General features: G+C 45.1%; 1 protein-coding gene across 3 annotated transcripts in view; it reads right to left on the minus strand.

Moving 5' to 3' along the window:
- Window positions 1-7,884: 7,884 nt before the first annotated feature.
- Window positions 7,885-26,400, minus strand: part of Dyrk1a (dual specificity tyrosine phosphorylation regulated kinase 1A) — a 117,549-nt gene continuing 99,033 nt past the window's right edge. For all 3 annotated transcript variants that reach the window (XM_085685813.2, XM_085685811.2, XM_085685812.2), the window contains 4 exons: window positions 25,045-25,185; window positions 17,312-17,618; window positions 16,427-16,551; window positions 7,885-11,165 (listed from right to left, as the gene is read on the minus strand). In XM_085685813.2, the coding sequence (XP_085541939.1) occupies window positions 10,545-11,165; window positions 16,427-16,551; window positions 17,312-17,618; window positions 25,045-25,185 (1,194 nt within the window). In that variant the 3' untranslated portion in view covers window positions 7,885-10,544. The remainder of the gene's footprint in view (window positions 11,166-16,426; window positions 16,552-17,311; window positions 17,619-25,044; window positions 25,186-26,400) is intronic.

Raw genomic sequence — 26,400 nt, forward strand, 5'->3', positions numbered from 1 at the left:
CATGCATTCCCAGGAAAAACTCATGTAACTGGGCTTATGCAAATGCCATGTTGTAATATCGCTCACAGGCAACTGGATGCTATTGGGCTACACCTGCATCACTGCAGGTCCAGCTGAACAAGAGGATGACACAGGTTCTGTAGCAACCACACAGTGACAACCACAGCAGAGACTGTGCGTTTGTTTCCCAGCCACACATAACAACCCATTTCTATTCATCTGTGCATCACCACAAGGCTGTGTCTTACAGGTAAGGTTCTGGAGTCTTTCTCCTTCATCAGCTTCAAGGTATCTTTGACTCTGTCTTCTATCTCCCTGCATTCAGTTTTCGTTTTTCTGATGACTTTTATTCTGCCCTGCCATAGGCCAAAGCAGCTTTCTTATTAACCAATGGTAATAAAACATATTTATAGCATACAGAGGGGAATCCCGTATCAGCACCAAATGAGCACAGACAATGTACGAGCTAGAGCGACTAAATTTCAACAAAATTTTGCTCAGTGAGGCTTAAACTTATATTTGGTATTCTTTTCAACCATTTAGAAAAGTAAAATCCATTTGAGGGGGGTTGAGACAGGGTAGCCCTGGTTGTCCTGAATTCACTCTGTAGACCAGGCTGGCCTTGAACTCATAGAGATTCACATGGCTCTGTCTCCTAACTGCTAGTGTCAAAGGCATGCACCACCATATCCAGAAAAAAATCCATTCTTACTTTGGTAGGCCATATAAAAGCAGGAAAGTGTTACAATTTGCTGATTCTAAATCTGTTGCCAAGAACAGCAAGCTGAAGCCAGTTCACAACCTAGGCCTTCAAAACTTTCCCACTCTTAAAGGACCCACCAACCTACAAGGATATGCTAAGGAGACAAAAAAGGAAAGGGTCTTTGATTGCTGCAAGGACATAATAAATATCCCTTGGTCTCACCTTCACCTAGAATCCAGTGCCCCTAATTCTTTACTCCAGAGGTTCAGCCCTCAGCCCACTCTCAAATAGGGCCTATGGGAAAATTCACATGGATAAGAAACAAGACATGAAGGTGGGAATGCAGGGAGCAAGAGTGCAGGGAGGAGGAGAGCAGGGAGGAGGAGTGCAGGGAGGAGAGCAGGGAGGAGGAGTGCAGGGAGGAGAGCAGGGAGGAGGAGTGCAGGGAGGAGAGCAGGGAGGAGGAATACAGGGAGGAGGAATACAGGGAGGAGTGCGGGGAGACAGGAGCAGGGAGGAGAAGAGCAGGGAGGAGGAATGCAGGGAGGAGGATGCAGGGAGGCAGGAGCTCAGGAAGGCAGGAGTGCAGGGAGGGGGATGCAGGGAGGAGAGCAGGGAGGAGGAGATCAGAGAGGCAGGAGGGCTGTGATGGAGACTAGCACTGAGAAGCATCTCTGCCAGTGGCCTAGAGCTGCTGCCAGACTCAGACGGTCCTGAGTCAAGGGCTCACCAAGGAGAAGGAAAGGGGACAGACTCTTGGTGTGGGTTCTTCAGAGCTTTCTGGAGGTGCTTTTCACATCACGGATAAAACAAAGACAGCATCGGAGATAAACTTCTCCAACATTTCTACTTTACAGTAGATTTTTTCAAAATTAAAACCTTGCAGGAACCCTGTATATCGTTCTTTACCCATATGGGAAAGCCTGTGCTAATGGATACGGTCATTCTCACCCCGAACTCTGCAGCTGGAAGGAATGTCCACCTGAAGGGCTTGCTTTGTGATCTTCAAGGTCAACATGTGCAGGGAGATGAGCAGACAGGAGAGACTAAAAGGCATCCTAACTCAACTCTTAGCTATCCATGAATCTAAACAGAGGTACTAGCCAGTTTCTCAACCACATGCCCAGGCCAGCGAGACAGCTCGGTGGGTAAAGGCACTTGCCACCAAGCCTAATGACCTGAATCCAATCCCTGCAACTCACTGCGGTCCTCTGACCCCACATGCCATGGTACCTCTGTCCTCACTTAGATGCACACATAATAATAAAAATTTTAAACTTTAGACAGGTATGGTGCACCCCTTTAATTCCAGCACTTGGGATGCAGAGGCAGGATGATCTCTGAGTTCAAGGTCAGCCTGGTCTACAAAGAGAGTTCCAGGACAGCCAGGGCTACACAGAGAAACCCTGCCTCAAAAATAAATAAATAAATACATACATACATATATACATACATAAACAAACAAACAAAACTTTAAAGCAAAACAAACAAAAAACCTTAAAAACAAAACTAATAGTTTATAGAAACACAAGGGACCCTGTTTAGTAAGAGACCGTTGAGACTTGGCTGTGGCTGGGAGCTATGCACGGCTGGCAGCCTCTCCCTGGGCTGACAGCGGGAGCTGGACAGGGCTAGGAAACCTCGTTCATATAACAGTGATGTCATGTAAAGAGGCCATGGAGACTCCTCCCAACCTCTCACCTGCCTCACAGCTGGTACACATCTCCTGGCCTTTGTCTGGTGGTTCTCTACAAGTCACGACACTCACCACAAGCACAGTGGAGAGGAACTAGGTTCTCTCTCCCTAGCTTAGTCCAACAATAAATACATTCATCTTCCTTTTCCGGTTTGTCTTCATGACTCTTTGGGAATACAGGGAAACCAAGGCAGTGGACTTGAGTATTCACTGTCCCTCCGTGGGTTGAGGAAGTACCAGGTTAGCCTGTTTGGAGCACACACTTTCTCTATCAAGACTTCTCAGCTAGTATATCCCCCCCAATCTTCCTGCCCTCCATCCTTTGTCTATTTAAGAAAAGCTAAAATTCTACTGTCTTGGGCCCAACCCCTTTATTCCATTCTTTTGTACCAAAATTGCTCTATAGCGCCCTTCAAGTCCTAACATTAAAGCTGAACTGGTCACCAGTGCGCCCTCTCTCAGATGTCTCCCTCCGCTGCCAGGGCTGGACACCGAGAGGCTCCTTGCCTGCCCCCACACATTTTCCAGGTCTGTTAACCCCTTCAACAGCGCAGGACTGCCCCTCGCAACATGGCAGCCGCTGCACTCTGCAGCCACCTGGGGTCAGCTTACCCCGCAGCTGCGCAGGTCCCTGCACACACAGACTCACATCTGTCTTTCCCACTCGTGACAACAGTGATGTACTTGGCTCCCTCTAGGCCCTGGAGCCTTCCCATGCTGTGGGTTGTCGTCGGCGATTTTTCTGGCACGGTCCTGTCCACAACCTTGAGCTCCTGCCTGGAAGATCGTGATTTCCAAGCCATGCCTCCCTCTTCATTTTATGATTCTGCTGGCAGTCTAACCCTCATTGCTGCCTCTGCTTCTGAGTGTCTTCTGCAGTTAAGTGAGACAGATATTTCAAGTTCACTCCCCTTTAATCTTGCCAGTAAAGGAGAGCTGTGGTCTTGCTGTGTGGATTCCAGTTAAGAAGCGGTGGAATTCTAACATACCCAACATTCAGCAGGGACTTACACCACAGCTTGCTCGTGGCCCACATGGGAGCAGCACACCCCCGTGCACACAACCCCTAGCCCACACCTCTGTAAATATAAGGACCGCTGTGATTCCATGAGTGGTAGAGGAGGCCTATTCTTCTAGTACCCACACCCCCACAGAAGATAGACCATGTACCTGATCCAGGTGAAAATGCATGAATTCTGGGTAACCCAGGATCCTGGAGGGCCACCTCCAGGCCTGCACTCCGCTGCATCCCTGAGTCCACAGTTGGCCCTGGCAATCCTTAGGCCAGATCCACGCTATGAAAGTCTCCTCCAGGGAGCAGAAATGTGCAAACTCCCTGAGGCAATCAGAGATGTTATGGGCACAGGTTTAGGTGCCTTTTCAGACAGATGACGGTCAATGTGGTTTGGACTTGGAATGAGAACTGGTCCTAGAAGCAGCTCGCCCATCTTAACTACATCATCAGTCCACTGTGGTCTTAATGCACCCAGGCTGCTGGAAACTGTGTATCCTATCAGAGGGCAGACTTTCATCCTGACATTTTGTCATCACAATTTACCTAAGAGGGAAGATACTTTAGGAATAAGAAGGGAAATGACCCTGTGGGAAGCTGGACACGTCTCCATAGCAAACTCTTCAGAATGGAAAATGGCAGCAGCTGCCTTACTGCTTTTAAAGTTTGTGTTATAGCTTTTGGAGTCCCCAAAACTTGCCTGATGTCACTGTTCATTAACTTAAAAACCTACAGGGCTGAGAGGACTCGGGGGTGAGGTGCTTGCTGTGCAAGTGTGGGGGGCTGAGCCCTAAAGCCCAGAATCCAGGGAGCCCCAGCTGCAGAGTGCTGTCTGCACAGCTCTCACGGGGAGGGTCCAGACAGCGACATCACCGAGCTGGCCGGCCAGCTACTCTACTTGGAAAAGCAAGCCCCACCTTCTCAAGTACATGGTGCACAGCAATAGACAGAAATACACTGCCAACCTTGGTTCTCCACCTGTGCATGCACAGACATCAACACCTGCACACATATGTGCGCGGACACACATCCCATACTCACACAGACACGATCACACTCCTAGGCCGGTTTCTCTGAAGATTATAAAAGCCTTGGACTGCACAGAGTGAAGGGCAGTAAGAAGACACTGGACACAGAACTCCCAGGGTCTGATAACAGTGCTGGTTAAAAGAAACCAGTGCTGGCTTAGCATGGTAGCATGTACCTTCAATCCCACCACTTGGGAGGCAGATCTCTGTGAGTTTGAGGCCAGCTTAGTCTACACAAGTTCCAGGACAGCCAGAGCTATGTAGTGAGACCCTAACAAAATAAAGGAAGGAAGGAAAAGGAAAGAAGGAAGGAAGGAGGGAGGGAGGGAGGGAAAGGAAGGAAAAGTAGTCCTTATTACAGTCACACAGATGTGAAGACAAAGGGAACTATCAAAAATCCCGAACCCAATGGCCTTCGCAATTGTAAAAGTGGCACTGTGCAGTGGTAGCAAAGGCAATTAATAAAGATAAAACCCAGTCAGACACCAAAAGTACTCACCTAATCCGGTCATGCTCATGTGGAAAATTCCACTCATGCTACAGAGCCAGCCATACAGGAAACATGTGCTAGACTTCGATCGGCATCCACTCACTGAGCTGAACAAGATGCTGCACATGTATAAGGCAGACAGTCGTAATGCAGGCGTGAGGCTGCAGAAGGATCTGCCAGGAGGCAGAGGCAATGGGCAAATCCAGTTAGGATTCTAAGCTAAAACCTGCAAATACTACACAAACCTCCAGCCCAGGCCCTGGGAGAGGGAAGTCCACTGCCTTCCAAAGGCCACCACAGGACTCGTGTTTAAGGAAGCAAATTCCAGATCACTGCTGGGAAAGACATTGAACACATGCCTTCTCCCGGGTCGTCGGAGCACCACTGACAGGAAGCTCCACCAGCCACCCACTTCCAGTAAGAACGTGTGCTCTGTGCACTGCACCGCCTCACTGGGACACTGTGTGACACAAGTCACACCCGATACTTCCCTGGATGCGAACAACAGTAACACACCCTTCTTAGGACGCTCTTGATTACACACCTCTCCTTGCTCTAGTCATTTCTGGGTGCAGGTTCAGTATCTTAGCCAAATCTTTCTAAAAGGATGACCTGACCCCATTCCAACTTCCTGAGTCAAACACTGGGTGGGGCATGTGTGATTCTACAAAGATCCCAGACCTGTCTGCTTTTCAATCAGTAGGTGCTCACTAGTTTATCAAAACCACCCTTCCCCTGTCTGCTTCCTGCCTATGGACACCCGAGGTGGGAATGGCGCTCCAGGCTACCCGACCCTCACTGACCAGTCTCCTTAGGCTACTTCTCTGCATCACACCTTGGCTCTTCACACTAATGCATCAAACCACCTTGCTCCACCCGCACAGCACTTACAGCACTTCTGCGATGGCTGGTAGCAGGTGAGCGGCCACCTCATCTCCCAAAGGCCATTTCCAACCCACCTGCTAGGCTGCTGCCTACTCCTCAGGTCACGACTTGGTGCCTGACACCCAACTCTGCTCCTCTCTACTGGCTTCAGCCAAGGAAGCAGGGACAACTGTAGGATTACAAGTATAAGATAGAAACCCAAAGGTGACAATCTTAGTTTAATCAGAAAGATAATCAAATCAACTTCCTTCTTCCTCAGGGTATAAGCAGCAACACCTACTTTTAGGTGTCTTAGAACGCTGTGCCCTGAAGGATGCCAGTGTTTTCCTAGCAACAAGAAGGCTTGGAAAAGCACAGCGGACACCACCATCTCCTCCCACGTTCAGAGCCCTCGTCTGTAGCTGCCTTCAGCATTCACATTGTGAGCTTGCCCTACCTTTGCCCCACCAAGGTGTGAACGTGTGTGTTGTTACAGTGTGACTACTTTCAGAACACAACCACAGAGCTGCTCTACCCTGCGTGAAGTCCTCCCAGCAGGGTTGTGGAGAGGGGGTGCAAGAGAGAACTGGGGAGGAAGAAGCAGCTACACAGGTCCACAGTGGAAAAATCTAGGTCAAAGGTTCACAGCCTTCCTAATGCTGCTACCCTTTAATACAGTGCCTCACGTTGTGGTGACCCTAACCATAAGTTTCATTGCTACTTCATTTTTAAGTGTAATTTTGCTACCGTTCTCAATCATAATGTAAATATCAGCTATGCAGGATATATGCAATCCCTGAGAAAGGGTCATTTGACCCCTGAAGGGGTCTAATCTAGGCAATTACTTTGTGCTCACATTAGTGTCTAGTTGGAGAGAGAGCTTTGTCTCACGACCAAGGCAAGAGTATCTTTGAAAGTGCTTGTGCTCAGCCAGTGTTAAAACTGCTGCAATCCCTGCCCTGATGTGGGCAGCTTGGTTCCTTACCTTTTCCTGCTGCTGGCAGCTGGGACCTAGAACCTGAAGGAATGTATGAAGAGAAGCAAGGACGGCCACATGGGTCTTCACGGCCAGCATGCACACACTGCCAAGGACTGCGCTTGGAAACAGGCCAGACTCTGCCCTGCAGAGATCCCAGACTCTAAGAACTCTGGTCTCAGGACACCAAAATCCCACACAGCTTTTATATTCTCAGTCATCTCCATGCTCAGACAGGGCACTGAGGCCCAGTCCTGTGTCTGCAATCTACTGTGCATGGTCAGCAGAACAAGAACAGACACAGAGCAAAGTGGGAACCTAACCAGGTAAAATAAGAGTAGGCAGTGAAAAGAAAGGTGGGGACCGATTGAAAATGAAGTGCTGACTGTCTCTTCATGTACCCGCACCGTCAGAGCATGGTGCATTTAATAAGCCGGAGCAGGACAGTGGCTACAGCCCAGATGGCATTACTGAGGCCTCCAATTACGACAGTCTCATTAAAATAAAATAAAAAATGTAGTCCTATTTATTAGGTAAAAGTAAGTCTTGGGCATTTTAGTCCAGTATTATAAAATATGCTTGTTACCTAAGGGGTAGGGAATCCCATATCCTAAGACAAAAAAACTTAGGGAATTTTCTACTCTAACACAGGAACTCTACAACCAACAGTTTCGTGTGAGTCTCTTACCTCTGAACGCCACCTTAACACATCTGTGTAAGCTGACCTAGAAAAGGCTGCCGCGGCATGGTAGCCCCATGGAGTCTGCACAGGACAACGGCCAGTGCGCCCCCAGGAAGCACTCGCAGTCAGGGTAACTGTGGCCCTCAAAACCCCTCTGAACACAAACAGGACCGCGGAAAAGCAGTAACTGCGAGACAATCATTCAGGTAAAACAATCCATGTAAAAGAACGACTCCTCCATTCAGCCTCCAATTTTTACTTTTAAAGGAACATGAAGCCTCATCTCCACGCCACAGTATTCCCCTTACACAGGCGACTCAATCATGCCTGCTATACCTACCAGACCTGGAACGGCTTCATTGCATAGGAAGATTTTTACTGTATTTACATTTTCCCCTTAATTTTTAAAAAAGCATAGTAAAGAGTCTGAGGACAAATTATTCAACTGTTTATCATACATAAGACCGCATGACTATAATACAAAGGGGGGTCTTTTTTCATTTAACGTTACAATATACACAGCAAGTCCGGACTAGATCTTACAATCTGAACACAGGTATTTAACCTTTTCCATGCTGTTTATGTTTACAATGCACAGAAGTCCTGTAACCAAACTGTGTAGTAAAGCACACAAAACTGGACTGTAACATAACACAGTATGCAGAAGCACTGGATTGTGTGGTTTCCGTTATGTAAGGATCAGCTTAAAAACTGCTTTCTTTTTTGGTGCTTGCTACAATGTGGCAACCAGCACAGGGGAGAAAAAAAGACCTGAGCCACCTGGTGTGGTGTTGGGGTTTCTAAGCAGCAGGTGCCGCCACCGCATCCCTTCTGACCGAGCTGCACTCGAGGTGACGCCTTTATTCACGTAAACTCTCATCGACTACCAAGTTCAAAACAATCCACAGGCTTGACATTTAATTACAAAATAAATATGGATTTCCTGATTAACAACCAAAGTGTTTGTGTTTATAAACAGGCTCTCCAAGTTCCCACGCACACTCACAGGGTTTCGGGCCTTTCTTCTGTCACTGTTACAGTAAAAACCTGCTTTTGCTCAGGGGGAAAAAATTGACCTAGTCAGCCACATGGAGCTGACCAATAAAAAGTAACGTGGTGTTCTGCTGAGCTGCTCCCAACAGGGCTGTCGGCAGGCAGAGGTAGGTCCTAGGCTTCGTGAGGTCCTGGACAGGGAAATTACTCTGTCTTCACTCTCCCAATCCCACTGCTTAAGAGTGTAACACCCTAAAATTGCTCAGTTTAAATGGGAACACAAATTTAGCCACTGCCAGACTGTGTTACATGAAGGCAGCATAATCTCCGAGGAGGCACCTGCTAACGCCAGCCTGCTCACGGGTCCTGCTCAGGCTCTGCCCGCCTCCTGCCCTACTGTGGACCTGTTGGTTCAGTCAAGGCCTCACATTCAAGTTTACAAGTAAGTTACTCGGGAGTACAAGCATTAGCTGCTGGCTCCACAGTGTCTGGATCCAGTGTCCCTTTCCCTTTAGAAGCCTGAATGCATTTAGAATGTGGCAGGTGTTTACTCTCGAGTTAGGTGTCAGTCTATTCTGTCCAGTACACAGATTGCTGTAATGTCTTGGCTATGGACTCGACAACAGTTCCAGTTTTGTTTAAGCAATAGTACAGCCATAATTCCCACTGACATTGAAAATGGTCTAGTCACACCTTGTGTCAAAGTGCAGGACTGCTACATCATCGGTTACAGACATCTATGTGCTATAAAAACAGCTTTGGTACAATAAATTATCAAAAAGAAAATAAATTTTTGTAAAATTCACAGCATAATTGTGAGGCAAAAAAGCAGTCACATAAAATTCTGCATTTTAAAATGTTCAGGATGAACAGAAGACGTCTTTGTGCAGAAGAAATGGTGACGACACCACGTGCCGAGAAAAAGCCAAAGAAAAGGTAAAAAGCAGGAAGGACACAGCTGTAGCTATTTCCATCAAAGCAAACCACTACGTCTGTGGCCTTCAACCAATAGGGAGTCAGCTTTATGACACACGCAAAGTGACCTTGCAATACCTTACAATTAGTGGGTCACAAAAGTCTATTTTAAAAGAAAGGCCTCTTGAATTACCCATTCTCTGTGTTTTCAGCATTAAGGACTGTCTGCAAACGCATGTCCGCAAGTGATTGTATCTGAAATGGTAGGCTCTTCTAACTTCGAGTCCAAATCCATAAGGCCAAAGGTTATCCCAAAGACCACCACTCAGACCTCCCCAGGACTGGCCACAACTGACCCGGTGTTTGCTTCTCAGTGCACCTTGCTGGGGAGACCAGTCCCGTTCCATTCCTATCTTCCCATGGCCTCTCCAACAGGAGAGCCACAGGATCCCATGGAATTGCTGCTTTGCTCCTCGGTAGGCTCAGATAGGAGAGTCCTGATCCCCGCCACTTAGCATGCTTACTGTGCCTTCCAAATGTCAACACAATCGTTCCTCTCACACAGCAGAAGATGGTGTCTGTGTGAGCTGGAGGCCCTCTTCCTTACAGTACTGCATTCCGTGCCCAAACATGTAGAGGACAGAAAACCCAAATCTCACGCCCTACCCCAACCCAAAACAAAACATGGGGAAAAGGAGAAAATTTAAAAATGAAAAAAAAAAAAGAAAAAGAAAAAAAGAAAAAAACCAAAACACCCTTATGGGGCCCTTTATGCAAATTATGTGCAGTGCCTTTTTATTTTAAAATTAGTTGGCAAATGACCAAGACCAACATCTGAACATGAACTTTTGTTGGATAGAAAGACAAACCCACTGTGACAGGGAGATGGCAGGTTAAAAGGGGACAAAAAGAGGGCACCTCGGAGCTCTCTGTGAAGACAGGTGGACATGGCTCTTAAAAACTTCACTGTCCCTTTGCAATCTTTTCAAGTTAAAAAAAGAGTCAGCTTCGCCCTCTGGTAGCGGTTCAGTGTGTTAGTCTCCTTCTGATTCAAGCAGCCTTGCCCTCTGGTAGCGGTTCAGTGTGTCAATCTCCTTCTGATTCAAGCAGCTTCGCACTTTGTTTTGGGAAAAAAACACCACTTCTATAAAAACACACAAGAAACAAACTCAAGTTTCAATGTAGTCACGAGCTAGCTACAGGACTCTGTTGCACACACACTCCTGTCATGGGAGACTCTTCTCTATCAGCCCCTTGCCTCATGGTCAGGTGTCCTTCAGTCATGTAATGTGCAGGGCCTGTGTTAGCAGAAAATTGGTACGTGGGATGTCCAGCTATGCCAGTCTCTTGGCGGGGATTGGAGTAGACGGTCAAGTTAACGTCCATAGCTCCATTCTGTCCAAAGTCCAAGGCATTAGCAGCCACTGGGCGGTTCTGGTAGGCCTGATTGCCTTGATTACCAGTAGAGGAGGAAGATGTAGAGGAAGAAGTCGTTGAGGAAGACAGGGATGTCATGGAGTGGTGACTGTGGCCAACCTCCATGGAATCCTGGGTAGAGGAGCTATTTGTTGGAGAATTGTAGACCCTTGGCCTGGTCCGGTTACCCAAGGCTTGCTGTCCATGGTGGTGGTGATGGTGATGGTGGTGGTGGTGGTGATGGGAACTGTTTCCATGGTGATGATGCAATGCATTCGGCTGAGGGGCTACATGAAAGGTTGTTTCTTGAACAGGATGAGTTTCAACAGTGACTTGTGTAGGAGCTTCAGTGCCTGACCAGCCCAGAGGAGCCGGAAACTGCTGGCGCACCTGGAAGGGGAGACATTATCAAAGGGTTACTCAGCATCTGAGCATGGGTACTAAAGCCAATGAGCTGGCGGATGGGGGGAGTATGGAAACTTTTAACACACTAGACTGTTCTATACCACAAAAGTCTAAGTAAGTTTCAGAGCGAAGAACATTTTACTATAAAAGTGGTCAATTTTAGGAAAGCTACACTCATGGCCAGGCTCCTGTTTCACTATCTATGCTGGGTCAGCAAGCTTCTATAAAGAACCCAGCAACACTCTGGGTAGGTCCTCCTTCCAGCTTTCTTTACTCAACAAAAGGATTCAGATTCACCCAGACTCTTGACAATCCCTCCTTCCCTCTGAACCCAGCAGGAAGCACCAATGAGATCCCTCACACATGATCCCAATCTGGCCACCACCACTATCACTTAGCCTAGACTAATGCAAGGACCTCTTTACTAAATAAAATAAACAAATAAAAAAATCACCCCCTGCTTCTATACTTGTCCTTCTCAACCCACTGAGAGTAGCGAAGTTCTTTCAAAACACAATCGGCTCATTCTGTCTGTAAACCTTCAGTGACTGCCCACTTCCTATCACTCCAACCTTCCTTAAGTGCTTGGGTTCTAATCACCTGAGACCTCTTTCCCACCCTTGGCCTGGACATGTGCTTCTGGACATCTGCTCACTGCTTCCTCCTGTCAAGAATGCTTTCATTTCTAATCTTTGCTTGGGCATCTTTTTTTTAACTCATGCCAGTTCTGGAGTTCCCAGGTGCTCTGGCTACTTCTGCCCCAGCCTCTGCAGCAAAGGCTGCTGATCCCATTCTGTGTACTGTACTTTCCAGACTCCTTCGTGCTGGACACAGCCATCAGCACAGCTATGGCTGGAATGAAGGTGGACTTCAGCTGTCACTGCTCGCGAGGTATAGGCAGGTCTGTCTGCTGGACAGACACTACACCGTGCACAGCTGAGCCCAGGTGTGAGAGATCACACACTGTGAGAACAGGGCACAAACGGCACACCAATGCTCTGAAGAGCCGCTTCGGTTACTTCGCTGCCACAGTCAAGGAAGGGGAACGCTCTATTCTCTCAAACAATTTACTCGATAGTGAGTGTTTAGTCTACTTTACTCAACATGCCTCACCAAACATGTGTCCTTCTCAGCCATGTGAGACTTGACTGGCTGAGCAGCGAGGGTCTAGCCCAGCCCTCACTAACACCATGCAGGGAATACTCTGGGGTCCACCGCAGCCTTCCGTTTTTATGTAAACAGTACTTGTCATCTGTGTTCTGCTGCATTTACTTGTGTCACTAGAAGCCCTGAAAAGGCAAAGGCTTCTCGACCACCAATTTATCACAAATTGTTAAGTATTATTCAATAAAAGTTATATGGAAATGACGTTCCTGAAAATCCAGCGGGGAAAATAAAACTGACAGACAATCTCAGGAAAGAAAATGTAGGTTGAACAACCTTAATCTGGCATGAAATGCTTTACAATCAGAGCACTTCAGAACTACTTGATACTGTGCACCAACACTCTGCACTGGAAGAGCCCTGTTACCTATGGGAGGGCTAATTCCTGAGGCACACTTATAATCTCAGGCAGAGAGAAGAGACTGAAAGATCCTAACAGACTACAACAGGGTGCTCTCTGAGAAATCTGAGTGGTCAGCACGAGATTCTTGTGCTGCATCTATTATCAAATGGTTAATTATAAAATCTTTAACCAGGCGGTGGTGGCACACACCTTTAATCCCAGCACTTGGGAGGCAGAGGCAGGCAGATCTCTGTGAGTTTCAGGCCAGCCTGGTCTACAGAGTGAGTTCCAGAACAGCCAAGGGCACACAGAGAAAACATGTCTTACAAAACTGAAAACAAAAGAAACGAACCCCTTAAATTATAAGGTGGGAATCCCTGGCACAAGCATTGCGGCTGTACAAAAAGCAGTCTGACGACTAGGATGTCTCCATGACAAGTGGGCAGGTCGTGTATGGCACAGACAAAGCTGGACAGAGGACAGAGCAGGGTGGGAGAGGATCTCATCCTGACATTCAGAAGCATACACAATCTTATTTGTAGATTTTCTGTTAACAATTTCAGGCCATAGCAGATGTCACCAATGAAGTCAAACTGCAGACAGACCAGGGACACTAACACTTACTTTTCTCATTTTTTTTCTTCCCTTCTTTTGGTTGTGTGCCTATGTGTTGCTGGAGACCTCATCTAACCAGGGCATTGTGTACTCCAGGCAAATGCTCCATCATTACACTGTACTCTAAGTCGCTAATGTAATGAGAGTAAATTTAACTCTCAATTTATGTTTACTGAGTTGTAAAAATCTCGCAGAAGATAATCTGACAATTATGATCAAAATTATATGCCGCCTCACTATGACTCAGCAATTTTACTTCCAACAGTTTTCAGAAATTTACAACACAGACAAAATGCACATGAACTTTTTTTCCCCTTTCTTTGTGTAACAGCTCTGGCTGTCCTGGAACTCACTTTGTAGACCAGGCTGGTCTTAAACTCAAAGATCCATCTCCCTCTGCCTACTGAGTACTGACTGAGATTAAAGGCAGGCAGCCCCCCGCAACCCCCAACCCGTGCCACCCCTTCACACATAAAGTTGGGGGGTTTTGGCTGTTTTTTTTTGAGACAGGGTTTCTCTGTGTAACACCTCTGGCTATCCTGGAACTCGCTCTGTAGACCAGGCTGGCCTCAAACTCACAGAGATCCGCCTGCCTCTGCCCCCGCACCCCAAATGCTGAAATTATAGTTGTACGCCACCACCACCCAGTGAAGATTTTTTTATTATGCCATCATAAATAGTAAAAATGACTGTAAATAAACAAAAAGGCCATTAATAAGCCATGAATGAAATGGCTCATAGAATATTCAAATGATGTAATACTGCAAAATATAAAATAGAAGCTTTATTTTGATATAGGAAAAATATCAAATCTATGCCAAATGTAGAAAAATCTAGATGTAAAAATTTGTATGGTATGACATTGTTTCTATACAGGCTAGAGTGTAGGACATACCTAGGGTATGTGTTTCTATACAGGCTAGAATGTACGACATACCTAGGGTATGTGTTTCTATACAGGCTAGAGTGTAGGACATACCTAGGGTAGGTGTTTGGCGTGTATAGAATATTGAGTATGCATATAAAATACTACCTGACTAGTACATATTATCTGATAAAGTATAATTAGATTTACTTTTACATAAAGAACATTTTTAGAGACATACAAGCTACCACTGTTAGCTTGTACTAACCTAGTGGACGTGATAAAGAGGACCTGCTCACAGCCCTGTGTGCTAGGTTTCTTTTTTACCACGACACTGTATCAACCATTCAAAACCTGGCTGGCAAAATGGCTCAGCAGATAAAGGCACTTGCCACTAAGCCTATCTGAGAGTTTAACTGTCCAGGACCACAGGTGGACAGAGATGACTCCCTCAAGTTGTCCTCTTACCTCTATAGCCATGCTATGGTTTCCGTGTGCCCACATACATACATACATACATACATACATACATACATACATACACACACAAGATAAATAAGCAACTAAAAAAATTAACCCCAAAAGAAAAGAATATGTTGGGCACAGCAAAGCATGAGTCTGATTCCAACTCCTGGGAGGCAGGAGGAGGACTACATAATGCGGGAGGCAGCTGGGGCTGCCAATAGCCACCCAAAATAAACAGGGAGATCAGTAAATAACGTGAAAACAACCAAACTGTGACTTCTGTAAGCTAGATGGGGACACAGGGTATGTTATTCTGGGGACTTTCTCTGTGTGTTTACAGTACAATATGTATGGAAGACATGAACTAAGGACAGTTAGTCCAAAACAATTTAGGGCAGCTTTTATGAACAGGTGATATTGAAGAACTAAGTGCATAGTGTCATCACTAAGCCAGAGCAGGAAGAGTGGTCCAGCTGAGCACACAGACACAAAGAGAAAGGCCTGGGGATTAAGTGCGGCACATTCCATCTGTAAAAGATCTCAGTTTGAACATTCTGAGGTCAGAAGAGAGGGGCAGAGCGCAGACACACTGCGGTCACAGAAGGCTCTACATGTTCAGGTACAAGGGGAAACAAAGGCAATATAAAACAGGAGACACACACTGGACTGGAGAAGGAACCTGGGGCCGACAGACACATAAAACAGGGGAAGGGAACAGCAGCTGGGTGAGCTATGGGTAAGTGCATGCATAGGTAAGGCTGTACAGGTGGAACCCTGTCCAAAGCAGGGAAGTCAGGGAGAGAGACCGAAGGCATCTACACAAAAGTGGAAAAGTTTGTGGCATTTTAGAGAACAGAAGGGAGACAGGACTCTGAGAAGTGTGGAATTACTGAATAGCTGGGTGAACACTAACAGTGATGACGAAACCATGTGACAGTTTCTCCTGCAGAATCTAGCAGCCCAGTCACAAGAAAGTAAACCATTAACCTAGCAGATTCTACTTACTCCACCAAAACTAACCAAATGGTTTCTCATCACAAAAATCAAAATGTAGGTGACAGTGTGAAGGCGTACTATAAAGTCATGTGCTCTTTTCTGAACAGGAACACCTCCATAGGCTCATGTTTGAGTATTTGGTCCCCAGCTGCAGCAAGTGGCAAAGGTCAAAGCTCTTGCTGGAGCTGGCCAATGAGGTGGGTCTTGAGCTTATCTATGGCCCAGCCTCAAGTCTTATTTCCTGAATGCAGAGAGGCACTGCGACCAGGGAGCCTCCTCTTCCCTAGAGAACGGATGCTGTCCTGTGGGCTGGGGCCGAGACGAGCCTGTCTTCCTGCACTGCTCTCACCTGTGTTCAGATCTCAGCACTGCCACTGCTGACTCTTAGTGAGTTTACTAAATCACCAAGTTTAAGAAGCAAAACCAAGCACAGACTGATTCAGAAACCAAGTCTGGGAGCGGAGGTCACAAGAGGCAATGACAGAGACCCACACCATGCAGCTCAGGGAGACTGTCTGCACATACGGAGTCTCAGCACCACTGAAACAGGGATCAAACTGCATGAGGCTTGGACACTGCTGTGGCAAATAACAATCAACACAGGGGGAATGTCTACATGGATGGTGGTGTGTATGCCCAGTGCAAGTTCTCATTTCTAACAAGAAGGGAGTTACATGGTGTCCATAGTCAAAGCTTTCTTCTTCAGCAGTGAGGATATTACATGCCTTTAGAAAAAGAGGACACAGAGAGCCTCACAGTTGAGCGAGTGGGCCGTGCCATGAGCACTGGGGAGCTCACCTGAGGGCTGTGTGTCTCACAGTCCATGGCCTGGACAGCAGCTGTGAAGTGTCCCCCGCTGTGCCGATGCTGGTGCGTTGGGTCTGACCTGGCTCTCCCACTGTTGCTCGTTCCCGAGGACCCACCTTCAGCAGAGGACACGAAAGAGCTGAGTTTAGGCCGGGCTCTGAGACTGCATCATTACTCAATACAGGCCCAGGAAGACACTCAGTGAGCAAGAACGTGTGTTCTGCAGGCACTAGGATCTGGGCACGGGCCCCAGCACCATGTAAAAACCCAGCTGACTATGTCAGAAGGAGACAGGGGACCTGGCTCATACAGCAGGCCTTTGGTGCAGTGAGACTCCTGTCTTTAGGGCAGAAGGCAGGCAATGAAAGGAAGGCACATGGTGTGATGTCTCCACATGTGATCTTAGGTGTATGCAAATGCACACGGCACATATAAAGACACAAGAAACTTTCAGAAAATAGTACTAACTTGAACTACATCACGTTACTGAGCTCAGAGGACATCTTCCCACATCAGCCATAATACAGCTAAGTTCACCTCAGTCATTTGCCTCAGCCACAAAAAAATTAAAGGATATAGAAAAGTAACTCCATTTAAAACCCACTTATAATTTTGGCTAATAAGTAGCTTTGCTGCCAACTGTCAGGTAGACAATTGTCACATAAGGACTGGATTTGCTACTATCTAGACAGGAGGGTGGTGTTTACAGGTGAGCAAACTCAGAGTCACACACTTGCAAAGAACAGGTTTAAGTAAAATAATCCTTGTCACCCATAACAAAATTTTTGAAAAAGTAGTTTCAATACTCTAAAAGAACCCCCCACTAGTAAGCAAACAGAAAGCACGTGCAAGGAAGCCCCCAGTTAGATGGCAGACCTGAGCTGGACGAGGTGCTGGAGGTGGTGCCTGAAGACTGAGACTGCTCCATCGCAGGGCTGGTGGACACACTGTTACTTGTGTTTGTACCTTCATCAGCTGTCTTCTTGAAAAAACTGTGCTGCAGGGCATAATAAGGTTGAATTCGAGTTTTGGGGTCATAATCAAGCATCCTTAAAATGAGGTCTTTGAACTTCAAGTAGTCAGCTACAGTATGACCCGATTCCCCAGCACGCCGTCCTCCAGGTCCTCCTGTCTCTACTCCGAGAATATTATGAAGTTTCCGGGTTCCTGGTGGTTTGTATTCCTGTTAAAGAAGAGAAAACAAAAACTGTCTCCGAAGTCGGTGGGAGATGTGACATCTACGTGATTCACTCCAAATGTCTGAGGCACTCATGTGTACAAGTCTTTGTGAGGAGGGACAATTACTGAGCTAGTCAGCCACCCCCCTACTTCTGCATACAACACTTAAACACACGTGGCTATGGAAATCCAATGTAGTTTTGAGAACACAAAAGCGACTACGAAGGTCAGTGTAGCTCAGTGACCATCAGATGATGGCTGGCCTAGGCTGGGCTTGCACAATTTCAAAGACCCAAGGCAGGTAGATGATGGCCGGCCTAGAGTCGGGTTTGTACTACTTCACTGAGGAACATGATACTTGTTTTTCAAGTTTGTGTAAAAAGCAAACAAGCAAGTAAACACACAGAATGACACAGAAAACCCACAAATACAATCATTGTGAAGTTTTTTGTAGAGAAATATGGACTCTGACCTGTTCTACTCTGTACCTAGATTTGTTTGTTCTGAGACAGGGTCATTAGGAATGTAGTCTTGCCTGGCCTACAACTCACCACATAGACCAGGCTGACTTCAAACTCACAGAAATCACAGAAAGACTTGCCTCTGCCTCCCAAGTAATGGAACTGAGATTACGGTTGTCCACCACTAAGCCAGGCTGGCTGTGTACCTGAGAACACGCTGCACTGCATCCTGACGGTGGCTCAGAGTACAGAAGCACTGGCTATGCTGACCTGCTCAGATACAGTGAGAGCCTACTAGTCTTCTCTTACAGCACGGCTCATGAGCTGGCTAACAACACAGTGGGGTTTCCTGACACTTATTTGGTAAAGCGCAGCAGTGTCAGCCTCCAGCTCTCTACAAACACCAAGGTCATAACAGCATCACTGGACTTGGAGTGATAGTGTGGGATTCTTCAGATGGTTGTTGAAAGTCAAGCATCAAGACAAATCACAAATGCGCGCGTGCTTGGCAAGTGCTCTCCCACTGACCACAACTCAGACCCGAATAGTCATCCCGGGTTAGAAGAGTCCTGGAGTGGAAAGAGGCCAGCACGCCGGACAATGAGCAAGGGCAGTTCAGTCACACGTGGGCAGACAGAAGAAGGTGGAAGAGGTCAGGCTGCTGGTGAATGGCAGCACGTACAGAGCTCCAGAGATTCCTTTAGCCATGAACAAAGAAGGCTGGAAGAAGCCTCCTCTCATGGTAAATAAACCTGAGTCAAAAAACCAGCACCCAGATTCAGCTAATGCCAGCCCTATCCTACTGGTCTGACTGTCTGCTTCTCAAAGGAAACGACACTTACATCTCAACTTTCCTCAAATACAGAAAGATTAAAAAATTATAGGAACAAACAATGGAGCCCATAATTTAGTGGGGGAAATGGGTTACCAATCAACCCATACTGATAAATGGCTCAGGCAGTAAAATTGGCAGGCAGTGAATGTAAGTTATACAGTTGAAAATGTAGGCAGCCGTGTATATAGATGGGATTCAGAAAAGGAAAGTCTTCATAAAAAATAAAGACAAACACAAATTTTAACTAAAACACTGTCAGAAGTGAAGAACTCACTTAACATCTGGGTGTTGTGTGCACATGGGCAGAGGCCAGCAGACAACCTCAAATGTCCTTTTCTGTTTTTCCTCTAAGCAGCATCTCTCATTGGTCTGGAACTCACCAAGCAGATCAGACTGGCTAGCCGGGAAGCCCCTGGGACATCCCTATCTGTGCCTCCCAGCACTGGGACAAAAAATGCATACCATCATGTCTGGCCTTTTTGCTTTAGGTGGATTCTGAGGATTGAACTCTGGTCTTTGTGCTGACAAGGGAAGCACGTCACTGACACCTATTTCTCTAGCCTCCATCACAGTTTTAACAATAGATTAGGATTCAGAGTGCTGAGGAGCCATGGTTAAGAAAATTAATGGTGACCAGAAACACAGAATAAAGATATTATCTAAATTCAAAACACAAAAGCAAGGTAGGTACTACCGCACTCCCATAACACAGACAGTCCAAGCAGGCCTGTTATCCACTGCAAGACCCTGTGCTAAGCCAAGCAACCCACCTATGACACCAGAGAAAGAAATCTCAGGGTAACACTAAACTGACAACCATGTGTGTAATTGGAGAAGACAGCAAGACCGAGCAAAGCAAATGTCTGATGATAGCTAAGAACCACAAACCCAAGAATCTCAATACACTCTAAGGAGAATAAATACAAAAAAAAAATGTAAGTGCATAATAATCAAGTACAAAGATCAAGTGTTTTAATCATCCTGAAGGAAAAGGAAACCATATCTTAGTAAGATACTGACTTTCTTCACAGACCGTGCAGTCGAGAAGAGGCAGGTCATATTCCTGAGGTGGGACATGCTAATCTGGAGCTCGGCAGACAGTAAGCTACCACAACCTGAAGAACTGCATCCTCTCAGACAATGACCTGAAGGAGAGTCTTCCTTCCTCCCTATGCTGCTTTCCACCAGGTATTTATTAGTGGCTAGAAATGCAACCAACGCTACTGACAGAAATAGACACACACACAAACACCCTACAGACCACTAAAACAAAGTATAATTTTTATCAAATACACAAGAAAGAATCACCAAGACAGATTACATACTAGGCTATAAAATCAGACTATAAATTTTAAATGAATGAAATCACATTTTAAACTACAGTGCTACTGAGCTAGAGATGAGTTAACATGTCTAGAAAATTCTCAAATAATTTGAAATTGCCAACAAGATAATTGTTGAATTAGAGAAGTCACAAGCTACGTCAGGACATGCCGGAATACTCTGACGAGACCAGGAAGTTGAACTCAATGTTGCACCAGAGAATGCCAGGGCCAAGTGTGCTTCATTACAGGTTAGGGTAAATGTTCCCAACTCAATTAACAAATTCAGTCTATAGTGGGGGTGGGGAATCACATGATCATCTCTGTAGATGCAGAAATGGCTTGTGACAAGGTTTAAAATGGAGTATCAAGAAAAGACCTAGAATGTGGACTGATTCTTGGAAGGCTTGCCCTGCCTGCAGTCAGGAGTCACTAAGGAGACAGTGATCTGCTAGTGTATGGACAGGGCACTGGAAAACAGCCCAAATGTGCCAACATAAAGGGTGAATTAGCTTTGTTTAAAAAAAAAAAAAAGCAATTGTCAGCAGATGATGCTCAGCACTGCCCCCTTCACATTATTCCATGCTCAAAACTGAATTCAAGATGAACCACAACAAAGTTAAGGGACAATCCAAAGGAATTCTAGGAGAAAACACCTATAAAGCAAATTTTTACTAACTCAGGAATGTAAAAGCAGTGGTGAGCTGCATTCCTGCCAGGACACCTGCTCCCCGACTAGTTTACTATCAATCATGTTTCTAGTTTACTATCAATCATGTTTTAAATAAACGCTGATTGGCCAGGCAGGAAGTATAGGTGGGTCAACCAGACAGGAAGTAGAGGTGGGGCAACGAGAACAGGAGAATGCTAGGAATGAGGAAGCCTATTCCTCCCATTCCTGCCCAGACCACCAAGAAGCAAGATGTAACCTGCCCAGTTGTGAAAGGTACTGAGCCGTGTGGCTAACATAGATAAAAACAATGGGCTAACATAAGTTATAAGAGCTAATAAGTAGGCTGAGCTAATGGGCCAATCAATTTTTATAACTTATAGAGATCTCTGTGTGATTTTCTTTGGGGCTTGCTAGCTGTGGGGTACTGGGCGGGACAGATACCCCAACAAGCCAGCCCTCATGTTACACAGGAATTAGAAAATAAAGCTCTACAAATCTGAACAACAGTACCAACTATTACAGGTGTTTCCTAACAGAAGTCTCGCCGGCATCCAAAAAGAGCATGTTTATAAAGGAGTAAGCGAGCACTGCATGGGAAAGGGACTAAGAGGCAATGAGGGCCTGTGCCCAGCGTAAGTAAGGCCCTTCCTGAAGAGCAAGAAAAAACTGAAAGAAGCTCTGTGAAATATTTTCTGATGATGACAAACACACATAGGCTCTACACTCTGGAAATTCTATTCTGAGAAAATGTCACCATTTAAAAAAAAAAAAAGATGTGTGGTGTTCTCACTAGCCTTAATCAATTAGTTCTTTTTTTTTTGTTTATCAGAGAGAAATTTAATGATACAGTTTCGTATTTTCCATGATCAAAGCTGAAATCTCAAAGAAAAACTTTAAATGTACAGAACCACCACAGAACTCGATTCAGTAATCTAAGTTTCTACATCAGGTAATGAACAGAATGGCAAAATAAACAAAAAGCAAGTAGTTCTTAATTATGTATCAAAAGAAAGTTTACTAACAGATAAAAAATTACAGTATAGTCAATGAAATACCATGAAGCAATAAAATGAATTAAGACCTGAGATGAACAATATAAAATTCCCAAAATATTATTTTACTAAGTAAGTGTGATACTTAGTCTTCACTATCAACTAGACAAGGCTTAGCAATCACCATGGACATAATCTCTAGGTGAATCTGTGAGAGTTTTCTACATTATTTTTGTTGAGAAGGAGGGAACTTATCCAAGTGTCAGGAGCACCAATCCACAAGCCCAGGGTCCCAGAAGGAATAAAAGAGAAGAGAGCTGGGCAGCAGCATCCACCCTCTGCTTCCTGACTCCAAGTACAGGTGACCCGCAGCTCCTGTTCCTTCTGCCATGCTTTCCCTGCTACCGTGAATGGCACTCACAAACTGCAAACAAAACCTCCCTCTCTTCTGTAAGTCAATTTTGTCAGAGCAGCAAAGTTAACATGTTAGGTGGCCATAGCACAGACTGTCATTTTTATGAAGTATACCTATTGATCAATCCCACTGCAGCAGAAACCAGAAGAACAGGACAGAGTCAGAACACAAGGTGGGACTCTGTGATACTACTCTATATTCTGTTAGGTAGTGAATGCAAACTGAACACTTACAACATGCACATATTATTGCAAATAAATTATGCTTCAATAAAATAGAAAGATTTGTGCATGTCTGCCCACTACAGAAGAGAACTACAGCTAAATATGTGTTTTTGGTGATATGAATGAGAATGTTCCCCATAGGCTCATGGGTCTGCCAACTGGTGGAGATGTCTGTGAAGATTTTGGATGTGTAGCCTTGCTGTTCAAAGTATGCTACTGGGGTAGAACTTCAAGCTTAAAGCCACATACCATTCCAGTTTGCTCCCTGCTTCCTGACTGTGCTGAAGAGGTGACCTCTCAGCTCAGAGCCTCCAGCTCCCGCCATCATGTCTGCCATCTGTTGCCATGTTGTTCTAGCCATTCTGGACAAGAACCCTCTGGAACTTTAACCCAAATGAACAGTTCCTTCTCTAAGCTGTCTTGGTCACCGGTTTTTATCACAGCAATAAAAAAGTAACTAATAGAGATTCCATTTAAACCTTGAATATGGGCTTCTGAAATATGAAAGCTGAAAAATTATGTTGTCAATGACAGTGTCTGAATGTTTGCTGTCTCCTCCCCACGGATGATCAGCTGATTGCTGATGCTGTTGCTTTGCTAAAAGAGAAATAAGTCAATCACTAAGTTTGACTGGGAAATCTTATTGAATTTACAGTTAATTAGTGGGTATTAAAGTGTACGTTAAGATTTGATTCACAAAGAAGATATACTAATTTATGAAATGCCTCTAATAACCAATACACAATAATAATTATAGCTCAATTTGAGAGAAATGATAGCTGACGAATCAGTTCCTTAATTTAAAATGACAGAGACTGGAAAAACTGAATGGGAAGAATGTTTTATTTTAAGGGGGTAAGTTTAAAATAAAAAGATGGCAGCAGACTGGACCGCAGAACAAACACAGCAACAGCTCTACCTGGAGCACTAGTCAGACTGAGGACGTTCTACTGATTCTGGTTCTGTCACAGGAAGATGGGCTGGGAATGGTTAACTATGTACACACATGTAAGAGACTCAGGGTGCCTGCATTTAGAGACAGCTTTCACAACATGTACAGGATGAAGTCGCAGGTATAATTTAGGAACTGGAGGCTGATGGCCTACAATTAGAGAGTAAGGCAGAATGCAAAAAGTTGCAAACCAGTTATGACAGAAATAATAACTATATATAAATCTCCAAGTACTGTAAAAATCATTTGGAGCTGGGGATATAGTTCAGTTGGGAGTGCTTACCTTGCACCTCAGCTACACATCAAGTTCAAAGCCAGCCTAGGCTACATAAGACTCTTGTCTCAAACCCCACCTCCCCCAAAAAAAACCAAAACAACAACATAACAGGGACAAAGAGCTTAGCTGGCTGGTTAGAGCTCCTGCTGCTCTCCCAAGGACCTGAGTTTGGCTCCCGGCACCTACACTGGGAAGCTATTTATCCCAAAACCCAACAAGATCCAATGTCACCATATGGCCTCTGTAAACATACACATACACATGCAGAAAAAGACACATGAATAGTGAACAAACCTTTAGGGAAAAAAAGCAAAACAAGAATCACTAGACATTAAAAGGCTTTATGACTAAGTAAGTGTGAATTAAACACCCTCAGCTCCCTACAGATGACACCTGGTGGCAGCAGCACTAAAATACAGGGTAAAAGAACTAAGGAAAAAAGTTCTTAAATATTAAAACCCAGAACTACACCCAAAAGATAACATGTATATACCAACTTTAATTATGTATCTGCACATTCTTTTCATCTGATAAAGCCCAAACTAGATTAGATATAAAATCAAGATGGAAATTTGGTATCATTTACTCTAAAATTAATATACTTGGGCCTCTGAAACAGGCATCAGATCTACCGCTGTTTAGAAGATGCAAACATCACCGTGCTATCTCAGGCACTGGGCTGGGAACCTGAGCTCCACTGTCAGTTCATATCCCTGAGAAAACAGCAGAAACTGCCTAAAAATCATCTTTTTCAGCTGAGCAGTGGTGGCACACACCTTTAATCCCAGCACTTGGGAGGCAGAGACAGGTGAATTTCTGTGAGTTTGAGGTCACCCTAGTCTACAGAGTTCCAGGACAGGCTCCAAAGTTATAGAGAAACTCTGCCTCAAAACAAAAACAAAAAATCATCTTTTTCACTTAAAAAAACAACTGACTGTACTTCTGACTTGCTGTGTGCAAGCTGTGAACTCCCTGACTCAGTACGGAAAGAAGCACACCAGCCTCACCAGCTGTCTCCAAACACAGCAGACAGTAGCACGTTCCCACCACAGCCCAAACAATCCTGACCATCAAGCAAACACTGGCCCATGCACACAGCTCAGATCAACAACATTCAACTCATCAAAATACCATCTTTTAATTATTAGTTATAATACTGCTGTCAAGTAAATTCAAGGAGCTATGATATGGCAGTCCTGATGAGAAACAAGACAGAAAAAAAAGGAGGTGGGGAGAGAAAGGAAGCCCCCTCCAAGAATGAGTGTACCCCTATTTTTACCCGTTTTCCATCTTTGGTCTTCTTTAAGTTCCAAGTGCCATCGGGCAACTTCTCAAAGAACTTTCTTGCTTTTGGTGCTTGGTCAAGAATATGAGCAGGTGGGATGCCCAAAACTTCCACTATTTTATTCATCTGATCTACCTGTATTAAAAAAACAAAAACAAAACATGTAATTTCAACTGCTTGTTAATTTCACTTCTGCTTGTCAATTCTTCCCTAGGTCAGCTGCACATAACCCTGTGCAAGGCCCTCTTCTGGACACTGAGTACACAGTCAAACCACCAGATGTAATACATTTTTGCCCTCATGGGCTACACACTCAGCATAAGGGAAAGCAGATAATGCACAAATAAAAACACAAGTCTACAGTGTGCCTTGGAACTCAGATGCGATGGGAACACTAAGACAGGATGGGGGGAAGTTTTAAGTGTCTAAATAGCCAAAAACAAAATTTTACTAACTTTTATAGGCATTAATTAAATAACTGTTTAAGTGAAAACTATGCACTAATATAACTGTGTATCTATCATAAGGCTAAAAATCATGCTTAGTGACAGAACAAAGAAAAGTAAATAGAAAAAAATCCGGTTTGGGAAGAGGCCAACTAGAAATGTAGTCAAGCCTTGGTATCCATAAGGAACTGATTCTGGGCAGAAACAACCCAGCCCCCATCCCATGGATGCCCAAATCCATGGGTACTCCAATCTGTCGTATAAAAGGAATATATGCAGTAATTTATGTACATCCTCCTATACTTTAAATCTTCTCTAGATTACTCATAATTACAAATACTAGAAAAAGTCATTACACCATACTGTTGAGGAAATCCTTACACCAAGAAAGGGTCAGCACTTGTTCCCTATAGGTGACATTCCTGCTATGCTAGATTTGGCTTACCAGTAACAGCTACACTGTGATTCAATTATCCTAAAGACTGTATTTCAAAGTTAAGACATAAATAATCTCAGGTATAATAAAATTCAAATTCAGACATTTGTACTCTTCCATCTCACAGACAATTTCTAGCAATGAAAAGACATGCCTGGAATAGTTTTTAACCAACTACTTCTCTATCCATACAGATGTAACCTTTTTTCACAAATATTGCTGGTTGAATTAAAAGATGCAGAGAGGGAGCAGAGAGACCACAACGCGAGTCTGAGCACAGAGGAGAAGAAAGAAGGTGGGAGAAAGGGTCAGAGCTGCTGAGTAGGCATCAGGGGGCTCCACTGGGAAGCTGACTTGAGAACACAGTCTGCGGTGCCATCTGGGAACCAGTGCATTAAGACAGGAAGAGCAAGTGTAAAGGGTCAGGCAGGTCAATGCAGCCCAGAGAGACTGTGGGCTGAGCCGGGG

Source organism: Myodes glareolus, chromosome 2 (assembly GCF_982192425.1).
Source record: "Myodes glareolus chromosome 2, mMyoGla1.1, whole genome shotgun sequence".
Taxonomy (NCBI): domain Eukaryota; kingdom Metazoa; phylum Chordata; class Mammalia; order Rodentia; family Cricetidae; genus Myodes; species Myodes glareolus.